This window comes from Halichondria panicea, chromosome 1 (assembly GCF_963675165.1).
Source record: "Halichondria panicea chromosome 1, odHalPani1.1, whole genome shotgun sequence".
NCBI lineage: Eukaryota > Metazoa > Porifera > Demospongiae > Suberitida > Halichondriidae > Halichondria > Halichondria panicea.
This window is the reverse complement of record NC_087377.1, coordinates 13,813,889-13,834,150: the sequence shown is the minus strand read 5'-3', so window position 1 is coordinate 13,834,150 and position 20,262 is coordinate 13,813,889. Positions and strand designations below refer to the sequence as shown.

Here is a 20,262-nt window from a genome sequence, read left to right as displayed (position 1 = left end):
AGCTATGCGTTGACCTCGAGAACAAGCCGGCAGCTCGATGGTATTGAGGCTATAACACAAGAGCACTGCATGTATATTATCTCTGCTTCTAAGAAAAATTGGCGAAAATAAAATGTTACTCCCTCTGCAAAATAACGTTTTACAGAAACAACGTATTATGTAGAGAACTTCATCTTATATCACACTTACGCCACTAATGGTAAACAGCTGCAATGCATCTATGATCAGGAGCTAGTGCACTCCTGATGGTATGACATGATATACATAACACACAGCCCTATCAGGCATGCACAGTTTTCAAGGTGTTTTTCAGAAAGTAAGCAAAACAAAAAGGAGCCATGCATCTTGTGCTAAGACTCCAAAGCGACGGTATAGGAGAACTGACCGTAGTTTACATACATTTTAGCCAAGAAGAGCTTGCAACGGCGTCGAATGCACAACGCTTGGATGTAGGAAGCTCTTGAGCATCGGAGGAAACGAATTGTTCTATGGGGTGCTGTTTGTGCCGACATTATTGTTTTTTGCTTTAACTATGCATTGTGCACTGAATTATTGCTAGGGGGAGGTCTTTTTACACTGCTGCGGTCGCGTGGTATAAGTCAGATACCACATGCACACTGCACCTCGTATATCCTCCGCTAGGCCTCGGAATAACCACGATAGCAGAGGATGCATATCCTCTTTGTATATAGGTTTAGTTACTCGTGCAATAAGGGATTACCGAGACATAAAATATTATTTTGCTGGTATTAAAGTTGTGAAATTAATTTTATTCATAGCGTTTCTAATTACTTGCAAGTGGTTTTAATGCATTTCCAATTATCTGCGAGTACAAACATTTTTGCAATTTTACTCTATTCGCAGAAATGAATACTCTCGAAAAATATGTCACCTTAAGGTACGTAATAGCTAGTGCCTGAATTGTTTTCGACAGAAAAATTACTAATAGCCACTAACTTTTATTTATCCGAATTGTGTCCGTCATAACTCCACCGGTTGTCTGGCTACACTTGGACGTCACTGTTATACGTGCATAGACATCCATGGGAGCACTAAAGGGTACAGTAAGTATTGCTTCAAAACTATTGCTTTCTGCAGAAATAGCAATGGATTTAATTTCAGTGTTAGTGTTACTGTCAAACACTTGGATCGTGAAGTGACTAGGGTCATGATTTGAATCATTATGCGCCCAATTAACTCCCACACCAGCCACGTTCAATGCGTTTGGTGTGAAAAAGATCCGATCGTAGAAGAAATCACATCTAAAGGAGGACCTATGGTAAAGATAATAATTACTATAAAATTATGTGATCATTTAATAGCTTGGTATATGCACTACACTTATATCAATCATCTCCGAGAGGATGGTGAGTATTAAATGCTTTATTCACTGACTATAAGTATCATAATTTATACCTAGTACCTGAAGGTTTGTGCTGGGCTACAGCTTCTGTAGAATTCGAAGGTGGACTAACAGTGTAACGAACAGAAAACTCCGGCAATAAAGAATTTTGCACTATCAAGTCTGCTACCATCGAAGGTAAATCAGTTGATACAAGATTTGATACAATAGGGCCATTTCTTAGATGTCCTGTTCCGAGAGGTTCTCCACGCTCATATAACAAAGGAGCGCCCAAAGGAATATATGGTGGTGCTGATAGCCTAATTTGCCCTCCGACACCACTGCAGACATAGGTAACGATCTCTCCTGGACAAACATATGTTCTGTTCGTTGCTTGTAGAGAAGATATTACGGTCGTCTGACCAGACACATCTACAATCAGACATCCTTTTAGAAGTAAAACCAACCAAATGACTGATCCCTGAACAGAAACAAGCATGGCATTAATATTATACTAGATAGACTGAGGTGACTACTTACTATTGGAATTAGAGCCATGCTTTGTAATATATCCAGTCTCTTTATAACTAGCTAGTTACCAGTACAGTACAGTACAGTAAGTGCTCTGGCGAACCGATGAACGTGACACGCTACCTCATATTGGAATGGGATTGGCCAAGCAAATGCAGTCGATACCAGGAACGAAAGTTAAATTTAACCACACCCCGCGAATTCTTACAGGGATCTTGGAGAGAGGAGTACTTGAGGTGCTTCTAATCTTATAGGGGTCCTATTACCTTCAATTCCTGACAACTTGGCCATAGGGGTATCTCCAGTAGGAGAAAAGGCTTACTTTGCTCTAGCTCTTGTGTCCAATATGTAGAGGTTATAAAGAAAGAAATATGTTAAAAGATCGCAGCCTTCAGCTAGGTCCAGAGGAGGGAGGACACGATTAACCTTTAGCTCTAATTAGCTAATTATCGCGATCTTTTAATGATGAACGATTCATCTTTTCTTTCTTTATAACCTCTACATATTGGGACACACAGAACAGTACTGTAGTATGAGTGACAGGCAATTCTTGCAGGCACAGAGCAAACTATAAAAATAAAGGGGTGCTAGAAGCTGAGACTGTTAGTGTCATTGATGTTCTTCATGTTGGAGACACTCTAAACTACCTGAATCTAAACAGTGCAACATGGAATTGCTTTATCACAGAGACAGGAGTGCCTGGGGTGCTTCTCACAGGGATCTTGGAGACAGGAGTGCTCCTCATAGGGATCCTGGAGACAGGATCAAGAGTGCTTCTCACAGAGCCGGACAAGATCAGAGTGCCTGGGATGCTTCTCACAGGGATCTTAGAGATAGGAGTACTTGAAGTGCTTCTTATAGGGGTCCTATTACCTTCAGGTCCTGACAACTTGGCCATAGGGGCACCTCCAGTGGTCGCGATAATTAGCTAATTAGAGCTAAGGTTAATCGTGTCCTCCCTCCTCTGCTTCAGTTCTATTTGTATAGACTCTAACCCAAGTTCTCCAATTACACGTAGTCCACTCAAGCACCTGTTAATATTTGCAAGTGTCAGTTAAGAAGCCTCTATCATACTCTTGCTTTGTATCATGTATATATAGTTATACCATTTGCATGTGTATAGGAAGCTTCTAGATATTATACAAGTTGACTTTATACTGTCTAACATGTATATGACACTGCATGTGTATTATGTGTGTTATGCACATTATACTGGTATTGAATGAATGCTGACTATCAAAATAGTGACATTATAACTGAAACAATACAACTTGAAGACTGAACTGAGTCATATTATACTAAATTTGTGACTTTATACATCACTCTATGCAATATAACATGTGTATAATGTGTATATAGAACCATGTAAAACCTCTATGTGTATAACATCCTAAAGAATAAATAGTATAAATAGCCAATCCTGCACTGCTCTCAAGTTTAGGTTCTAATACATGCATAATTTATTATATTTTTATTTCTGTACATCTACACAATTCATAATCTTAAACAGTGGCGCCGGTAGGAAGTGGGGTGGCTCCAGGGGCTGGAGCCCCCCCTTGTTGGAGAGCAATGTTTAGCTTGAACTGTTGAGTATTTCAATGATGGGCTAGGTTTCAAAAGTCTAAAGTGCAAAGTGATACCGTATAGCGGGTATATTTCGAGGGTATAAAAATGTTCGCGGTTTTCGCGATTGAGCCTGTACCACGAAAATTTATACCCACGAAAATTTATATATTTATTGAATAGTAGGCGTGTTTAGTATTATTGACCACACCTATCGACAATAAGAGGTGCCTCACACAGGCAATAGGCCTGGATTCGAGGCTAACGGTGTGGAAGTACAGCTGCATGTTGATGTGCGCATGCGCCAAAAGGCTGGAACTCAGACCACGAAAATAAAATCCGCGAAATCCTTTGTAATGGTCCATCCGCGAAAATTTATACCCTCGAAATATACCCGCTATACGGTAGATCTACCTGATTGATCTATGAGCCTAGCCTCGAATTCCAGCCTCTTTCACTCGATCCCAGACCGATCCGTCTCCAATTGAATGCTACCTAGCATTCAATTGGAGACGGCTAGCGTTCAATTGGAGACGGATCGGCCTGGGGTCGAGGCTATGCAAGTTAGAGAGGGCGTGGCCAGACTTCTGGGGGTGTCCCAATATGTAGAGGTATAAAGAAAGAAAAGATGAATCGTTCAAGAACTTCATTAAAAGGTCGCGATAATTAGCTAATTAGAGCTAAAGGTTAATCGTGTCCTCCCTCCTCTGGAGCCCCCATTGCAAAAAATCCAGAGGAGGTACGACATAGGTTGACCTTTTTGCTAATGAGTTAATCCCGTATATATTGCATTAATTCCTGCAGCATGACAGGATGTAACGCCCACATTTACCTGGAGGAGGTGTGGCCACGCGTCATAATTTATCATCAAGTTTCACGGAGGAATTGTAAGTGTACGGAGAAAGAAGAGAATATACGGAAGCATAACACCAAAACTTGTTCTCCTAGCTAGCTAAAAGACTATAAACGATCATAGTACTCCACAGTAGTTACAAAATTAATAATGCCTAGGTACCGTATAGCATGTAATTTTCGTGGGGCAAAATATCCGTGGTTTTCGTGGTTGGAGGTCTGACCACGAATATTTTACCCACGAATGAAGCGACCTTGCCTACCTTTACCTGCAGTGCAAGCTCCAACCACGAAAATATTACCTACAAAATGTCTCAATATTGCTGAACCACGAATATTTTGTCCCCCAAAAATTACCCGCTATACGGTATATCCTGTGACATAATAGGATAGTCATAGTTGAATAAAATAATGAGCTATAAACTTACAGTGTAAGAGTTTGTTGCGCTTTCTATGGCTCCTGTGTTAATGTAACATTTATAGTGGATACTAAGATTGATAGACTAGTAGAAAATGCCTCTTCAGTGGAGAGACTCCAGAAGAGATAAACACAATGAACAGTAAAATAGCGCTGACGGTGCATAAAATACCTGCTGAGTCCAGAGGAGGTACAACATCCGCGTGTCATCCTTACACACATTCTCTACATTATATTCCTAAGGAGTGTGTGTAAAACATTTCCTTTGACATGTACTTTTTGTCGTTGTCGTACCTCCTCTGTGCTGAGTCAACACAAATAATATGTGGGCGTGACATCCTGTCATGCTGCAGGTAACTCATTAGCAAAAGGTCAACCTATGTCGTGTCGTACGTACCTCAACCTCCTCCGGTAAACAGTTTGCTCATGAATATTCATGATTTTCTTATAATAATTTTTGTGAAACTATAAATGCCATGAGAGAAGTTTGAAGCACATACATGATAAATATATTGGTGTATCATCCTGTATGACAAGTATCAGTCTTCAAAACGTTTTCCGGTGGAAGCTCTGAGCGATCGATCATCAAGTTACTAGGAACAACATAAACTAGTAGTCCGGCATTTTAAACTTCCAAAAACACTTCTAGTTTGCTCTTATATGATGCTTCTTACCATTCTGGAGGGCGGGTCGAAGCGTTTTTTTCTTTCCAGGCCAAGAAACTCTCACAAAATAATAATATGTAGACTAACTCCACTTAAAATGGCGGCCCAAGCCAAGGAAAACAGCCTCTAGTGAGCTTTCAGCAGCCTTTTTTCGAAATATCTCTTCGACTCGCCCTGCATATCGCATATAGTGAAGCTACAGTAGACTGTACCTAAGCTTTATAGTAAAAATGTCTATTCGAGCCATGAAATGACTACTGTGTTTCTATACTTCTAGCCTCGATCCCAGGCCGATCTGTCTCTAATTGAACGCTAGGTCGCCTCCTCGGCCTGGTATTGATTGTATCTGGGCGTGTATCTGGGCGTGACTTCGTTATTATTATTAGTCCATGTGGTCAAATGAAAATTGAATAAAATTAATGATGGCTTCTAAGTTTGTTCTTTGTAGGTTATGTTGCAGCACTGATGCCATACAAAACAGAAGATATAAACATTTGTTCAGCAGTAAGGCTCTCAAAGAAGATATTCCAGGGAGGCTCAGTCTTGCATTGGATCTGCCTGTTAGTGATTCAGATGGCCTGTCAAAGATTGTCTGTCTTTCTTGTATCAAGAAGATAGAGTCCATAGAGGTGTTCAGGCTCCTGGCCAGACGTAGCTACCAGAAACAAGTGTCCAAAGAGCAGCTCCCTAGTAGTCCAGTAAGATCAGCCCCTAAGAAAAGGACTAAGGACACGAGTGGTTCCGATGCATCTCCTTTCACTGTGAGCTCGCGTCCATCAGCAAAGAGGAGTACCATCGGGGTTCGAGGAAAAAGGCTTGCTTTTACTCCTGCACAAAGTAGGAAATTTTTAATGTGATAGTGTTGTAAATAAAATTATTTTTTTAGCTCACATTGATGGTCCACATAATGCCAGTGCCTCGACATCATCTGCAATCGCTGTGGAGCTAGAGGGTAGGTCAGAAACTATCCAGTTTGCAGCCAACATTGGAGCACCAGGAGGAGCAAATGCTCTAAGCTCACCTAGGTGTGCATAGGCAGGACAAAAGTCAGAGCTCCTACAGAACATACATAATAATCACAACGGGAGTTATTAATAACTTACCACTTGTAAACACAGTGTGCTTCGTCCACAGCTATTGCCACTAAAGAGGAATTGAGTGGAGGCTCTAGTAATAGCATCCTCCAACGATAGTCTTCAACAACAGCCTCTGGGGCAGTGAACACAGCAGACGGTACTTTCCATCCGACACATCTTTGTTAGTGGCAACAAGACTTCTGTCGATTCCCTTATTACTACTGAGGATGGCAGCAGAAACACCTCTAGTGTTCAGACTCCTGGTCAATCATGAGAGACACAAGGGGAGAGATGACAAGAACTACACTTCTGGCGACAAGAGGACCCTTAGTCCTACCAAGCTTGTAGTCCATCAAGAAGGGTAGCAATTGATAGCACAGAGACTTGCCATACCCAGTTGGGAACCACACAAAAACGTCCCTTCCTTCTGACAGGAGCTTGAGAGCACGGACCTGCTGTTCCTTGAGGATCAGTCCTTCTTGCTTCACACAAGACAGTGCATATGCTAATGCTTCTTGGATATCAAAAGACGTTGAAATTGCCATAGTAGTAGCTAGCTAGCTTTACGGAGCTATTCATGAGATTACAATTACTTTTACGGAGTAGGTGCTCATACATACACCATTAGTGTTAAGTTGCTCAGGAATTCGCTCTTTTTTAGCGAATACCTGAGCGAGGTGGAGCCAATAAGAGCACGCCCAGATACACGCCCAGATACAATCAATACCAGGCCGAGGAGGCGACCTAGCGCTCAATTAGAGACGGATCGGCCTGGGATCGAGGCTACTATACTTCCAGCTCATTCTAGCTGGAAAAGAATGATCACTAGATCTAGCTCATGAATAATTAATGAGCAAACGGTTGACCGGCCGTAACCTCGTTATCAAAACGTGACGTCAGGACGTCAGAACCACACCCACCGAATTGGTAAATTACATCTTTGGACAGTATAAATTATAATAACTCTCAGAAATGACTCTTCTACGATCTCTCAACTTCTATATTGACCTTACGGTCATGTTCTATTTAACTTCTCGGTGTACGATCACAGGTAAAACATGTAGAACAGGCTAGATAGTCAATATGAGCCGGAGTCGTCTAGCAAACACAGCTTTTAGATCTATTTCTTTACAGCCCAATATTCAGTGAGTGTGGAGAGACCATGTCCAATGGAAACAGTCACTTACACCTGCACTGCTCCTGGAAATTCCTTGAGATGGGTACTGTCAGATGTTACTGACATCGATATCCTCTCCACCCCATCGGGTCTCAATGTACCACTAATGCAGTCAGGTTACACTGTGACACTGATTGCATTCAATGACACTACATTAACATCAACTCTGTCAAGAACAGCAGAGAATGGGATCACTGTGTCGTGTCTGGACTTGCCTACAACTATAGGATCTTCAATGATCCAATTGGTTGGTGAGTTGCAGTTAGTGTCTCGTCCGTTATCTCACAAAAAGTTACATAATTATTATAGATCTACCAGGACCACCTTCCACCATAAGACACTCCACTCTGAGCAGCTCAGCCGATGAAGTCCGTGTATCTGTGCAGTGGAACCCTCCTACTGAGACTGGTGGTAGAGATAACCTAACCTACACAGTAACCATCTCACCTCCAGCCCAGCTCTCTGCTACTGTCCTCACATCCACCTCTGTCACTGTGACTGCTCAATACAATGTGGACTATGCTGTCAGTGTTGTGGCTACCAACTGTGCTGAGAACAGTACGACAGCTGAGTACAACTTTACAATTGGTGAGTCGACATCGTAGCACACTATATTATTATGCTGACTCCCTGTAGTGCAGGCAACTGTCCTGTGTTGACCAACCCCATGAATGGAGCCTTTGTACCAGTCTCAAGCAGTTTACCAGGATCCACAGTAACCATCCAGTGTGACGCTGGATATGTTTCTGCTGTTACAATGGTGATATGTGAGGGTACACTAATGTGGAGTCCAGACCCTGAGGCTATTGAGTGTACATCACTACCCACACTCCCTCCCACAACTCGTGAGTTGAGTTCTTGGTTGTACAAAAACTTATTATGTTCACCTCATAGCTCCAATGAACTGCGCAGTTCGACTATCCTCACCACAGAATGGCACCATCAGTGATCATTCAGTACCAGCTATTCCTGGTACTCGTGTGTCCTTTCAGTGTGACGCTGGACTGTTCCCTGAGGGAATGATGAATGCCACCTGTCTAGCTACAAGAGAGTGGGACAAAAATCCAGGGGAGATTGTCTGCAGAAATGAGTCTAGTAAGTGACTTCATTAATAATCATGTGCATCCTCCATCTCGTGTACTCAGTTTCCTGTGTCCTGCCTGCCCCTCCACTCAATGGAGCATTACTCAACACCAACTCTCAGAACACCAACCTAACCGAGAGCTCAGTCATTACCTTCCAATGTGATCCTGAGTTCTCACTGATGGGTGCAGTGACTGCCACTTGTAACAACTCTGGTCTCTGGGATCCTGACCCGGCTTTGTTGGATTGTGTATCTAGAAGTTGTACGTATACACAAGTACTATAATTATATAAGCTGATACAAGATCATAATACCGTACATATATAGAGGGGAATTTTCGTGGGGACAAAATATTTGTTGTTTTCGTGGTTGATGGTCTGACCACGAATATTTTACCCACGAAGGAAGCGACCTTGCCTACCTTGCCTACCTTTACCTGTAGTGCAAACTCCAACCTCGAAAAATTTACCCACGAAATGTCTCGAGATTGCTGAACCACGAACATTTTGTCCCCCAAAAATTACCCGCTATATACGGTAGTCTTATATACTTTACTCTTGTGATGCACGCTCTCCCATTCTCTATTGGAACTGCTGATATTTTTCGCTCTTAATTTGGCCTCCTCCCATGCACAGTTCAATCACCCACCCTATCTACTGATGCAGCTGTTTCTATCAGCGTGGTTGTCACAGCAGTTGCTTTCACAGTCATTGGATTCCTCGCTGGACTCTTAGTGATGCACCTTTGCTCTCGTAAGAAGGCAGTGTACTTTCCAGCAGCTGAAGGACAAACTAACTTAAGACCCACTGTACTAGCTGGCCCTGTTTATGAGGAAGTGTCACCCAAAGAGGAGATTGAACTGAACACTAACCAGGCGTATGGACCAGTAGGACTGTAAAACTTCTGTTAATGTGCATCAACTGCATGCTCATGTTTTTCAATTAATGTATATATGTAAATATAGTTACATAGCATGTAAACAATTAAATAGCATTGCGTCTGCATGTTCATTATAGAGAACAATGTAAACACAACATCTGCATTTTCAGTAAAATCCCCCATACATGTTTTGTATCAACTAAAAGAAGCTATAATAATTATAAAGCATGCAGTATAACGTGGCATAAAGAATAATTAGGCAGCTGCATAACTAAAATATAGTTATGCCTCGAGGTGTAGCCGCACCAGGGATACGGTAAAGCTGACTGTGTGTGTGTGTGTGTGTGTGTGTGTGTGTGTGTGTGTGTGTGTGTGCGTGTGTGCGTCTGTTCCAGCTGTAACTGCTCAACGGTTGCAATGCGACGAAAGCTAACAGTTTCTATAGGCTTCTAGCCACGTTCTCTTGGATTTTGATTTGTGGATTAGCAAACTAAAGCTTCTTTCTCGAGTTATGGCTAGTTTGACTCACATTGAAGGCTGTTGCAGTCTCTTCAGAATCTTTCATATATAGCATCATCTGTCCGCACAAACTTTCTATTCAACATATGAGTTAGCCTTGCACTAAAGCGCTAGCTTTTTGTTAGCTACAATACTCAGAAAATATATGTTAAAACAGCTAGCTAGCAGTATCCATTTGTGAAATTGATCTCTTTGCTTTAATTATTCCTGTGGATGTAATGCGCATGCTCGCTCATTCCCCATGTATGAGAAAATAATATCCAAGATCCAGATCCAGATCCTCCTGGCAGAATCATCTTTTGTCTTGAGGGCCTGGTAAGCCACAAAACACTACCAATATAACAATAATTATAGATAACAATATGTATGTACATAAGTCTTTTCTTCTTAGATATTATATACACTGAACTACGGATCCTGGAAGAATCAATTTTCTTCTTTCTTGAGGTCCTGGTAAGCCACATAATACAATAAATAATAACAATAGATGCATGTAAATAAGTCTTTTCTTCTCAGTGACTTTATATAGATAAGCTAACTTTAATATGAAATTCATTATAGAAACTAATATAACACTCTAATACTTTTGAGCGAAAGCAAAAACATGGTGAGAGGCATTAGCACAGCGCCAGCTTAAACACTAGTTATGCCTCGGTGCGCATGCGCAAGCGAGGTATACGGTAGCGTGTTTGTGTGTCTGTGTGTGTGTCTGTGTGTGTAGACTGTTTCAGCTGCTCAAGGATCAATGAAGTGCAAGTAAGAGTTTCTATAGGCTTCTAGTCATGTTTTCTTGGCTTGGTATTTGTGGATTTGCAAAATAAAGCTTTGTTCTCGAGTTATGCCTAGTTTTGCTTACTTGGAATGCCATTGCAGCCTTTTCAGAAGAGTCCGTAGCAAAACTTGTTCACCGAGTGTTGCTACTCTACTTAGTAGTTAGCTCTGCACTAGAACGCTAGCTATTGATAGCTGCAAGAGTGAGAAGAGAGCTGCAAGGCTCTGCTGACTTGATTGCAGCCATTAGACTTGAACTTTTGGCGTCGATCGCTATTAACAACAATCATCATCGATCATTACCCACTCTTTGAGTTTCCCTGTGATTCTGGATTCTGCATGCAGCAAAATTCATCATGATAATTATAATCAATGTGTGTATAAAAGCTAGCTATAGCTATATAGTAGCTTTATGTTATGTAGCTTTGGCACCTCCACCGAGGCATCAGCACCCGCGGTGCTTTTATTATATATAGCAGACTCTCTCTAATCCAGGTCACCTCAATATGCAGCCACACGCTATTCCGCATACTGGTCAGTTCTGGCTTCCCCAAACCTGATTTTTAATGTAAGTGTATTACTGACATTTTGGGTGTGGTTTGGCAGATGAAAAAATGTTTACACAAAATGCAACTACTCCCACCCTCTATATTATGCAGTACATGATTACCACCTCTGAGGCACTTCTCACAATGGTGACACGTAGATCATATAAAAGTTATACACTCATATTTTGGAGGTGTCTATGGGATTTAGAAAGATGCCCAAGGGCACTGTTTTAGCCTCCCGATCGTAGCGAGGGTACTATAAGTGGCTGAGGGCTTCTAAATCACACAGACACCGACAAACAGCTAGTGTCTAACTCATTTAGATACTACAGTGCGCAGTGCGCACACACAAACCTAGCTTGCCTCGATGCTTGACTAGGATACTAAGTAAGTTGTATAGGTACACCATAGATAATAGAGACAGGGATTGGAAACGTTCACGTGACCCAGTATACAACCCACGTAGTGACATCTTGCAGCTGTGTCATATGCGTGTCTCGCGGTTACAAGTGTTAATTGTTTGTTTACTATTCTACTCTTTTGACAATTGGATGGCTATGAATCTGCTTTAGACCACAAAACTGTGTAGCCACCCCCGCAATCATCTTATGTGTGCTATACCAGTGTTAAATCTCTGTTTTCTGCAGCAAAACCTCTATGAAGAAAGGTTAGTAGAGAGTCAAAGTGTTACAATAATATTATACTTGTGGAGTTTTTAGAACTTTATTAAAGTTTTTTGTACATTTTTAGAAACAAGAGTAGGTTCATTTGACAGCACTGTGTTGCACTGTCTTGTTGATTAGTCCAAATACATGTTTAAGGACCAGTTGTAACAGTAAATCAGTGCAGAATCATTGGTTGCTGTGTGGAGTTTTCCTGACCTTGCAAATGATTAAGAACAAGTGTTAAGGAGTCTCATTTGCTAAGAAGTGGTTGTAGAAATGCATGGTTAATAAAGATTAACATATAAATACTCTGAGAGATCACAACATTAAAATGTCCTGCATGTACATGTACGTATGTATGTGTAGGTAATACTGATGGAACATAGACAGTTTACGTTTGGTAAATTAAATGTAATAATGCTGAAAGGCACCGACTAGGGTCTTGAAGGCTCAAAACCAGCCCAACAGTGCACACATACACAATGATCACAATGATTCCTTATCAGAAAAGGTAAACTTAATGGTAACAATTTTGTTATTGCTATTGTTCACAGGTTCCATCTCTTGCTGACATCCAGTCTAGATATTTATTAGTGCCGTCATACATCGAACAAAGTAGTAATGGTGTTCTTCTCATTTATTTCAATCTTGGCCAACTCCTGAGCTGCACCTTGAAACATCGATCACAGTTTGAGATAAGTCTCCCTGGCCCTGAGCAAGCACTGCCACAATTTTTTTCCACAGATATTGGTAATCAAGCTCACTTGCTGCAGTACTACCAGTGACTGTTTCTGCCTAGCCTGCGCCTGGAGACTAGCTTGCTGCTTGCCATAGGAATATTAAACCATTGCCACCTGTCATGTAACTCTATTAAATCCCCACCATTAATTGGTCACGTGATGGAGACACGCATATGAACCAAGAATGCTATGAATATCATTACGTTTCCAATCCCTTTCTGTGCTCTATTATCTATGGGTACACTAAGTCCCATAGTATACCGTCTCCGAGGCATTTTCCCATGTACTTAACAATTAGGTCTTAATTATCAACTAGTGGCAAACGTCGATCTGATATGCATACACATAGTACAAAGGAATCCTGAATGACACTACCGTATTCACCCGAATTACCGGGACACAAAAAAATAATTACGGCTTGCAGTGTCCCTTGGAATAGAGCAAGAAAAATTACGTTAAAGTCGAAGTGTCCCTTGTATTAGGGTGTCCCGTAGTAATTAGAACGAATATTTCCCCATTTAAGGTATGTACAAGGCCTCGATTCCAGGCCGAGGCTAGCTCTGCAGCTAAAATGTCTTTCGTGCAGTTTAGAAGCTGTGTACGCGGGTTCCATGTCTACAAAGGTGTCTTCAACCGTCAGTGACATATTACGGTGCCAGAGAGTAGAATCCAGAGAGTTTCTAAGAGTTTTGAGTCTCTATCGAGCTAACATACTCTTTTTCGTTCTAATTAGATCGGGACGTCTAAAAATATTTACATTTCCCGTTGTTCCTTAATATAGAATGAAAAAAATTACGTAAGTCCGAAGTGTCCCTTAGAATAGAGTGTCCCGGTAATTCGGGTGAATACGGTATATATGATTTGACAGTTGTCTTATAGGCTTTGAGTTGTTGGCTTAAGTCATGTACGTAGCTACGTATATAGACATTATTCAAAGACTCACATTGGATTGTGCTGTTCTATTCTCCCTCTGAGGATCATTCTCCCAGCAGCTGACAGAGTGAAGTGAGACAGTCCACTCCAGCATATTGCACCACCAGGGCATTGTCACTGCTCTGTGGGTGGGGGGGGGGGGGGTACATGTAATAAGTAGAGTATGTAGATTCATTATCATTCTATTGAAATAGCTTAAATTAGGAAACACACTCAAATAAGTTATGTATAGTCACAGTAAAATTACACAAATACAAGTATAATAATTATTATGGAGAAAGTTTCTTACGTCAGCTTTTAAGGAAATTTAGGTGATCTAGCTGTCCAAGAAATTTCAACCCATGCTATCGATAATACAACATGCATCACACTAAAGTAAATTTATAGACATAGAGAGCACAGGGTCATCACCAGAGGACGTCCGACATGCATACAAGTGCTAGTGTATTTTTTGGTCTGGATGTTATCACGCAATGACGTCAATGCACTGAACTTATAGCTATAGTGATTCCTACACGCATGTCAGACCTCCTCTGTGGTCATACTGAATCTTTTTATGTATCACCAATCTCACCAGTTTGAGCAGTGTCTCCAGGAGGTTGAGGTGTTGAGGGTAGTGATTGTGTTGTAGTGTCTCAGCACAGAGGAGGAGGAGGGAGGACACTCGGTCACCACACCCACTCACACCACTCAGCTCTCCAAGCAGGAGAAGGAAACTGGAGGGGGAGCATAAGCTAGATTAGATTTGGTTTAAATTGCTATTGTGCATAATTATTATAGCTCTATTTACAATACACAACAATAGGCCCTGGCAAATTATGCTGGCATAATAGGGTTAAAATTTTGAATTTGGTGAATTCGGTACAAATAGGACGGTCCTCTGCTGCTGCTGAATGTGTTTTTTCTCTTTTAAATGACTCTTTCATATCAAGAAGATTATGTTGAATCTTCAGTTATGTTACAAATGTACAATACAACAAGAAATAATTTTTTGCTACTACCATTCTGAAAAAAGGACGTCAATGTGGGGCATATTGATGCTATTACACCTTTGTCACCTTTATCCCACTATACACCATAAAGCTCCACACATCGTCATAGAAACACTACAACAACAACAGCACGCTCACAGGCTCACCTGTCCCCACGTAAGGTTTCAGACAATCCTTCACCTGTGTGTGTGTGTGTGTGTGTGTGTGTGTGTGTGTGTGTGTGTGTGTGTGTGTGTGTGTTGGGGGTGGGTTGAATTGTTGAGCTGTAATGTGTGAACATAATTATTATGTGTGCTACTGAACACATGATATCGGACTTTAGGGGATATACATGTAGGTTATTATCACATGACCATCCACTCACCTTAGTGCCCAGCTCTGCAGTACAGATGCAGGCTGCCTCTCTCCCTGCATGGTTGGCTGCCCGGCTCTGGGAGATGTAGAAGTCCACCTGCACACACATTAACATCACATCAAAGATTGAGTAGAAATGTACGTTGAAACAGTAACCTGGCGTAAATACATGTACAAAGGAATTCTGAACGACACAATATAATGCGTATAATTATACATGCAGTCGTCCTAGGCTTTGAGTTGTTGGCCCAAGTCATGTGGCTACGTAGATAATATTCAAAGACTCACATTGGACTATATTCTCCCTCTGAGGATAATTCTCCCCAGCAGCTGACAGAGTGTATGCAGAAACAAACAGTGTCAAGAATACCTTTCCGTTACATATCTGTACAATGTGAAGCGGTAAAGCATTGTATTAATGCACCACACAGGACACATCTACACAAACAGTTCTTTGAGTGATTTGTTTAACTTGAAAGTAGTAGTTACAATACCAACCTAAACCAATACCATTAGTCACAATACTCTCACTAATGACTGTACACACACACACTCACCAAATTGCCAAGCTGGCCACACGCACGCGCGCACGCACACACACACTCACACATTGCCGAGCTGGTCATAGCCGGGTAGCCTCTGAGCACTCTATAGAAGGGAGTGAAAAGGATTGAGTCAAGACAAGTTTCCCGTACCTGCCTGGTGTTGCACATGCACAATACATCATACCCACCAAAATATTTAATCATGGCTGATTCTGGTTGTAGCCTTCTTTGTCTGCTGATACTGCAATAACAACATGTAGGAAGTGAGTAAACATTTTCTTAGGCAGTGGCGGATCACAGAGGGGGATCCCAGAGTGCCATGGAACCCAGCTAGCTATTATGCTTTAGTACAGCTCCCAGCTAGCTATTTTATCAGTAATTTGATTCAAAGTCAATCGTTAGACTAGGATAGCTATAGTTGACTGTTTGGTTGAGTGTTCAACCACGAAAACTTTACCACAACTAGCACACCCTTATCCCATACCCCACTATACATCACAGCTCTACACATCGCAATGGAAACACTCCACCAGTACACTCACCAGTCGTCCCCACATACGGTCTTAGACAATCCTTTCATCTGTGTGTGTGTGTGTGTGGGGGGGGGGGGTTGCTGAGCTGTAATGTGTAAACATACTTATGTGTGCTAGCTACTAAGCTAGAAAAGTTATGAGACCCCAAAAATTATGATACCCCAAAATGAGTTTAGGTTACACAGGCACTATCACATGACCATCCATCAATCTTAGTGCCCAGCTCTGCAGTACAGATGCAGACTGCATGCCTCTCTCACTGCATGGTTGGCCGCCTGGCTCTGCATGGGAGATGTAAAAGTCCACCTACACACACACACACACACACACACATGCACAGCAAGATTGAGACTGCTAAAATTATTAGGATATGTACATGCATGTATCTTAATCTTAAAGTAGTCCATTTGAAAGGTTTGAAAGGTTTGTAAACGGTAAGCATCTGTCAACCAATATGCACATTCTGCTAGGGTGGGTAGATTTGGTAAAGACTTCTGAATGGATAAGCAATAATCACACAAGCCATAACAGACGGTAAAGACCCACTACACTAAGCATGAAGCATCAATTATAGCTCTAATAACTGTACAGTGTGTAGGGGAGGGGGGGGTAGCTCCAATAAAAGGGAACAACTAAAATAAGAACCGATTAAGGATGATTCATGCATACTGTGGTTGCGCTGTAGGTACACGTATGTATACGTGCATGCACCGTAAAACCTCGATTTAATTTAAAGCGACACTTTTAAAAATAATAATTACATTTCGCAAAAGTAGAGTTTTAATGTACACAACAAAAATGAATACATGTATAAGCTTTGTGCTATAATTATGGGAGAAATGTCCAAGTGTCGCTTATTTAGAGAATCTTACTGAGCATGAGATGATCTCTCAGCTCCCTCCACGTGGGGGCCTCATCGACAAAAACAGCAGGTAAAGACCTACTACACAATAAACATCAAGTGAGACAAGGTCGGATAAAGGGTCATGCAATCTATAACCATCATTTGATAAAGGGTCGTCTCTTCTCTGTGGGGAGGTGGACCAGGAACTCGATCTCTCGTAACCACAGAGGCTGATAATTGGAAAGGAACCGGATCGAGAGGAGTTACAAACGAAAAATGTCTCATGCAGGGAACCTGTATGAGGCTAACTGTCCTCTAGTCTCGATTTCAAGTTAGTGTACTGATGTATTGCCTTGGAAATGAGGCTAGAGAACTTTTAGATTTTAAGAAAGCTTTTGACACTGATCCTAAAGCTATTGCAGTGGAACATGGGAATTACAGTCTCTTTGTGGTACTGGCTTACTAAGTTATAGATAGTACATGGGCATGAGGTATCTATGTGTTATAGTGTCCTATATCACGAGGGCTTTGCCCGAGGGATGAGGGACACTATAACCATAGATACCGAATGCACATGTGCTAACTGATTTAGATCCCACTTTTCATTGGCTGCCTCAGGCAAGAAGTGTATCTATAAAAGCAGCAAGCCTTAGCAACAGCTTTATTTTTGAAAATGTCCTGCTCTGACAAGCTAGTCTAGATGATTTCTGCTAAAAAAACCTTTGCATTGGCCTTGCTTCAACATTGAAATGGACAAACTAGTGACTCCACCTTGTGTAGGAAGCGCTCTGCAACAAATGAGCCCAGCCTCCTCTTTATCTGCACTCAAGCCCCACCCCAGCTCAAGCTTCTCAGTAAACTGTTCTGATATGTACGGCTAGCTAGCAAGGAATAGCTTGCAGCAATGCTACAGTGCACTATCGTTCCCAAAAAGACACAGGAGTCTACTGCAATTTAAAACATGGCTGCAGGATAGAAACAGAAGTCAGGAGGACGAAGTTGACAAATGCTACAAGTTGAAGACATGCTTTCATGCTTGTGACAATGGACCCAGAACTGTTAAAATCATTGGCTCTTAGTGTTCCTCGACAAGAAAAGATACTGGTGAACCCTACCATCAACTCAGCAAATGCTATAGAAACTGCATGGTAGTGAAAAAACTGAACAGCCATAGCTAATTATCATGCAGCTACAGCTTTATTATCATTTCTGTACATTCAAAAATAGTACTTGTACTTTATACCCTCAAGCTTATAATTCCCTGGGAAACTATGAGATTATGGCTCATAATTCCCTGCTAAACACACACAAGTGGGATCTAAATATCGAACAGATATCACGTTTGTATCAATAATTATTATTGATGGCACCAAGTCATAATAACTAATTGGTACATACCTATATCATACCAACTCTCAGGGAGATCTATGTTATAGTTAGAACATGGGCATGAGGTATCTATGTGTTATAGTGTCCCAAAGCTCGAGGGCTTTAGCCCGAGGGATGAGGGACACTATAACCATAGATATCGAATGCACATGTTCTAACTGATTTAGATCCCAAAACCTATTGGCTACTAGAAATGCACTAGCTTAGCAACAGTCAACCTATATAAACAGCCAACCTATAGCAACTGCATCATTATTCTTTTGAAAACTAATATCTGAAGTTGGCATCTCTGTGTCTCTACTAAATCTGTGGTCTCTATATATTCAAGTCAACCCTGTTCCTCCACCTCAGTTGATGGACAAAATTATAGTCCTAGCTCCACCCACAAAACGGAAACATCCAGCTCCTCCCCCAGTTTTGCAGCAAACAAGCCCAGCACACTTCCCAAGAAACAAGCGGCTCGTACTACTCTCACAAAGCGAAAGGAAGACACCTAAGCTATAATTTGCAGCAAACAAGCCCTATACTACTACTCTTGAACAAAGCGAAAGGAACTTTAGGAAGAAGCCAAAGCTAGAATCCCAGCACTTCCATACATCCAGCCTTGCAGCAAAAAAGCACAGCACACTGCCGCCCAAAAAACGAGCGTCTCCTACTACTCTCGAACAAAGCCAAAAAAAGAAACTAGAGCTTCTCTCTTTCATTCTAGTTCTGTTATTATATTACTAGACAAAGCATCTAGCTACAATAATTTTTATGTTATTACATGTGTATCTTCTTGTAAATCACAATACAATGTACAATCTTGTAGTTTGTAGCCCAGAGCAATCTATAGTACCGGTACTATAGCTCATAGTTCCCTGCTAAATACACTCAAATGGGATCTAAAGGAGTTCTATCATCACAAGTGACAATAATAATCATGGAAAGATCACCTCAACAAAATTTGAGTATGCATGTATATATAATTATATATATCGATAAAAAAATCACTTCCATCTTGATGCACCAGTTTCACCTAAAGAGACGGTTGTACTTATTTTTTTGTTGTAGTCTTGCACCAAGCCAATAATTATTTTTTGTACAATTGCTGTAAAGTTCAAAATAATGATGGTGCCGGTATGAGCACAGCTATTCATCTTGTGTATGTTCACGAGTGAATATGTACTACATATACTTTAGATCCCACTTGTGTGTGTTTAGCAGGGAATTATGAGCCATAATCTCATAGTTTCCCAGGGAATTATAAGCTTGAGGGTATAAAGTACAAGTACTATTTTTGAATGTACAGAAATGATAATAAAGCTGTAGCTGCATGATAATTAGCTATGGCTGTTCAGTTTTTTCACTACCATGCAGTTTCTATAGCATTTGCTGAGTTGATGGTAGGGTTCACCAGTATCTTTTCTTGTCGAGGAACACTAAGAGCCAATGATTTTAACAGTTCTGGGTCCATTGTCACAAGCATGAAAGCATGTCTTCAACTTGTAGCATTTGTCAACTTCGTCCTCCTGACTTCTGTTTCTATCCTGCAGCCATGTTTTAAATTGCAGTAGACTCCTGTGTCTTTTTGGGAACGATAGTGCACTGTAGCATTGCTGCAAGCTATTCCTTGCTAGCTAGCCGTACATATCAGAACAGTTTACTGAGAAGCTTGAGCTGGGGTGGGGCTTGAGTGCAGATAAAGAGGAGGCTGGGCTCATTTGTTGCAGAGCGCTTCCTACACAAGGTGGAGTCACTAGTTTGTCCATTTCAATGTTGAAGCAAGGCCAATGCAAAGGTTTTTTTAGCAGAAATCATCTAGACTAGCTTGTCAGAGCAGGACATTTTCAAAAATAAAGC

At 41.3% G+C, this 20,262-nt stretch overlaps 2 protein-coding genes and 1 long non-coding RNA gene across 7 annotated transcripts in view; 1 reads left to right on the top strand and 2 right to left on the bottom strand.

Moving 5' to 3' along the window:
- The window catches only part of LOC135349463 (uncharacterized), a 42,615-nt gene extending 40,656 nt beyond the window's left edge, over positions 1-1,959 (bottom strand). Inside the window, exons 1-3 of the transcript XR_010398922.1 lie at positions 1,883-1,959; positions 1,424-1,823; positions 958-1,274 (exon numbers count right to left, since the gene is read on the bottom strand). The gene's annotated coding sequence lies outside the window, so the exon portion shown is untranslated. The remainder of the gene's footprint in view (positions 1-957; positions 1,275-1,423; positions 1,824-1,882) is intronic.
- Positions 1,960-5,761: 3,802 nt separating this feature from the next.
- The window catches only part of LOC135350491 (uncharacterized), a 30,861-nt gene continuing 16,360 nt past the window's right edge, over positions 5,762-20,262 (bottom strand). The window contains exons 1-11 of one of the 4 annotated variants that reach the window (XR_010399166.1): positions 17,060-17,157; positions 16,197-16,468; positions 15,843-15,895; positions 15,717-15,757; positions 15,398-15,494; positions 15,120-15,206; positions 14,902-14,935; positions 14,338-14,479; positions 13,774-13,885; positions 6,263-8,961; positions 5,762-6,199 (exon numbers count right to left, since the gene is read on the bottom strand). This is a non-coding gene — a long non-coding RNA (uncharacterized LOC135350491). Of the gene's footprint in view, positions 6,200-6,262; positions 8,962-13,773; positions 13,886-14,337; positions 14,480-14,901; positions 14,936-15,119; positions 15,207-15,397; positions 15,495-15,666; positions 15,758-15,842; positions 15,896-16,196; positions 16,488-17,059; positions 17,158-20,262 lie in introns of those variants that run through there. The other 3 variants (XR_010399165.1, XR_010399164.1, XR_010399163.1) reach the window with 3 other exon arrangements.
- LOC135348597 (sushi, von Willebrand factor type A, EGF and pentraxin domain-containing protein 1-like) lies at positions 7,375-9,796 on the top strand. Of its 2 annotated transcripts, none has more exons than XM_064546877.1 (7): positions 7,375-7,498; positions 7,582-7,875; positions 7,934-8,212; positions 8,266-8,469; positions 8,519-8,719; positions 8,770-8,970; positions 9,374-9,796. In XM_064546877.1, exons 1-7 carry the CDS (start codon positions 7,420-7,422, stop codon positions 9,604-9,606), a joined length of 1,491 nt encoding a protein of 496 aa, XP_064402947.1. In that variant the 5' UTR covers positions 7,375-7,419; the 3' UTR covers positions 9,607-9,796. The 2 variants fall into 2 exon arrangements, with proteins under 2 accessions (XP_064402947.1, XP_064402938.1); XM_064546868.1 differs by having other exon boundaries at positions 9,344-9,795.

Excerpts from the sequence above, each read along its gene's own strand:
- LOC135348597 (XM_064546868.1), top strand. The coding sequence starts at position 7,420 with ATGACTCTTCTACGATCTCTCAACTTCTATATTGACCTTACGGTCATG. Across the intron at positions 7,499-7,581 it reads TTCTCGGTGTACGATCACAG|CCCAATATTCAGTGAGTGTG; the intron begins GTAAAACATGTA and ends ATTTCTTTACAG. Across the intron at positions 8,720-8,769 it reads TGTCTGCAGAAATGAGTCTA|TTTCCTGTGTCCTGCCTGCC; the intron begins GTAAGTGACTTC and ends TCGTGTACTCAG.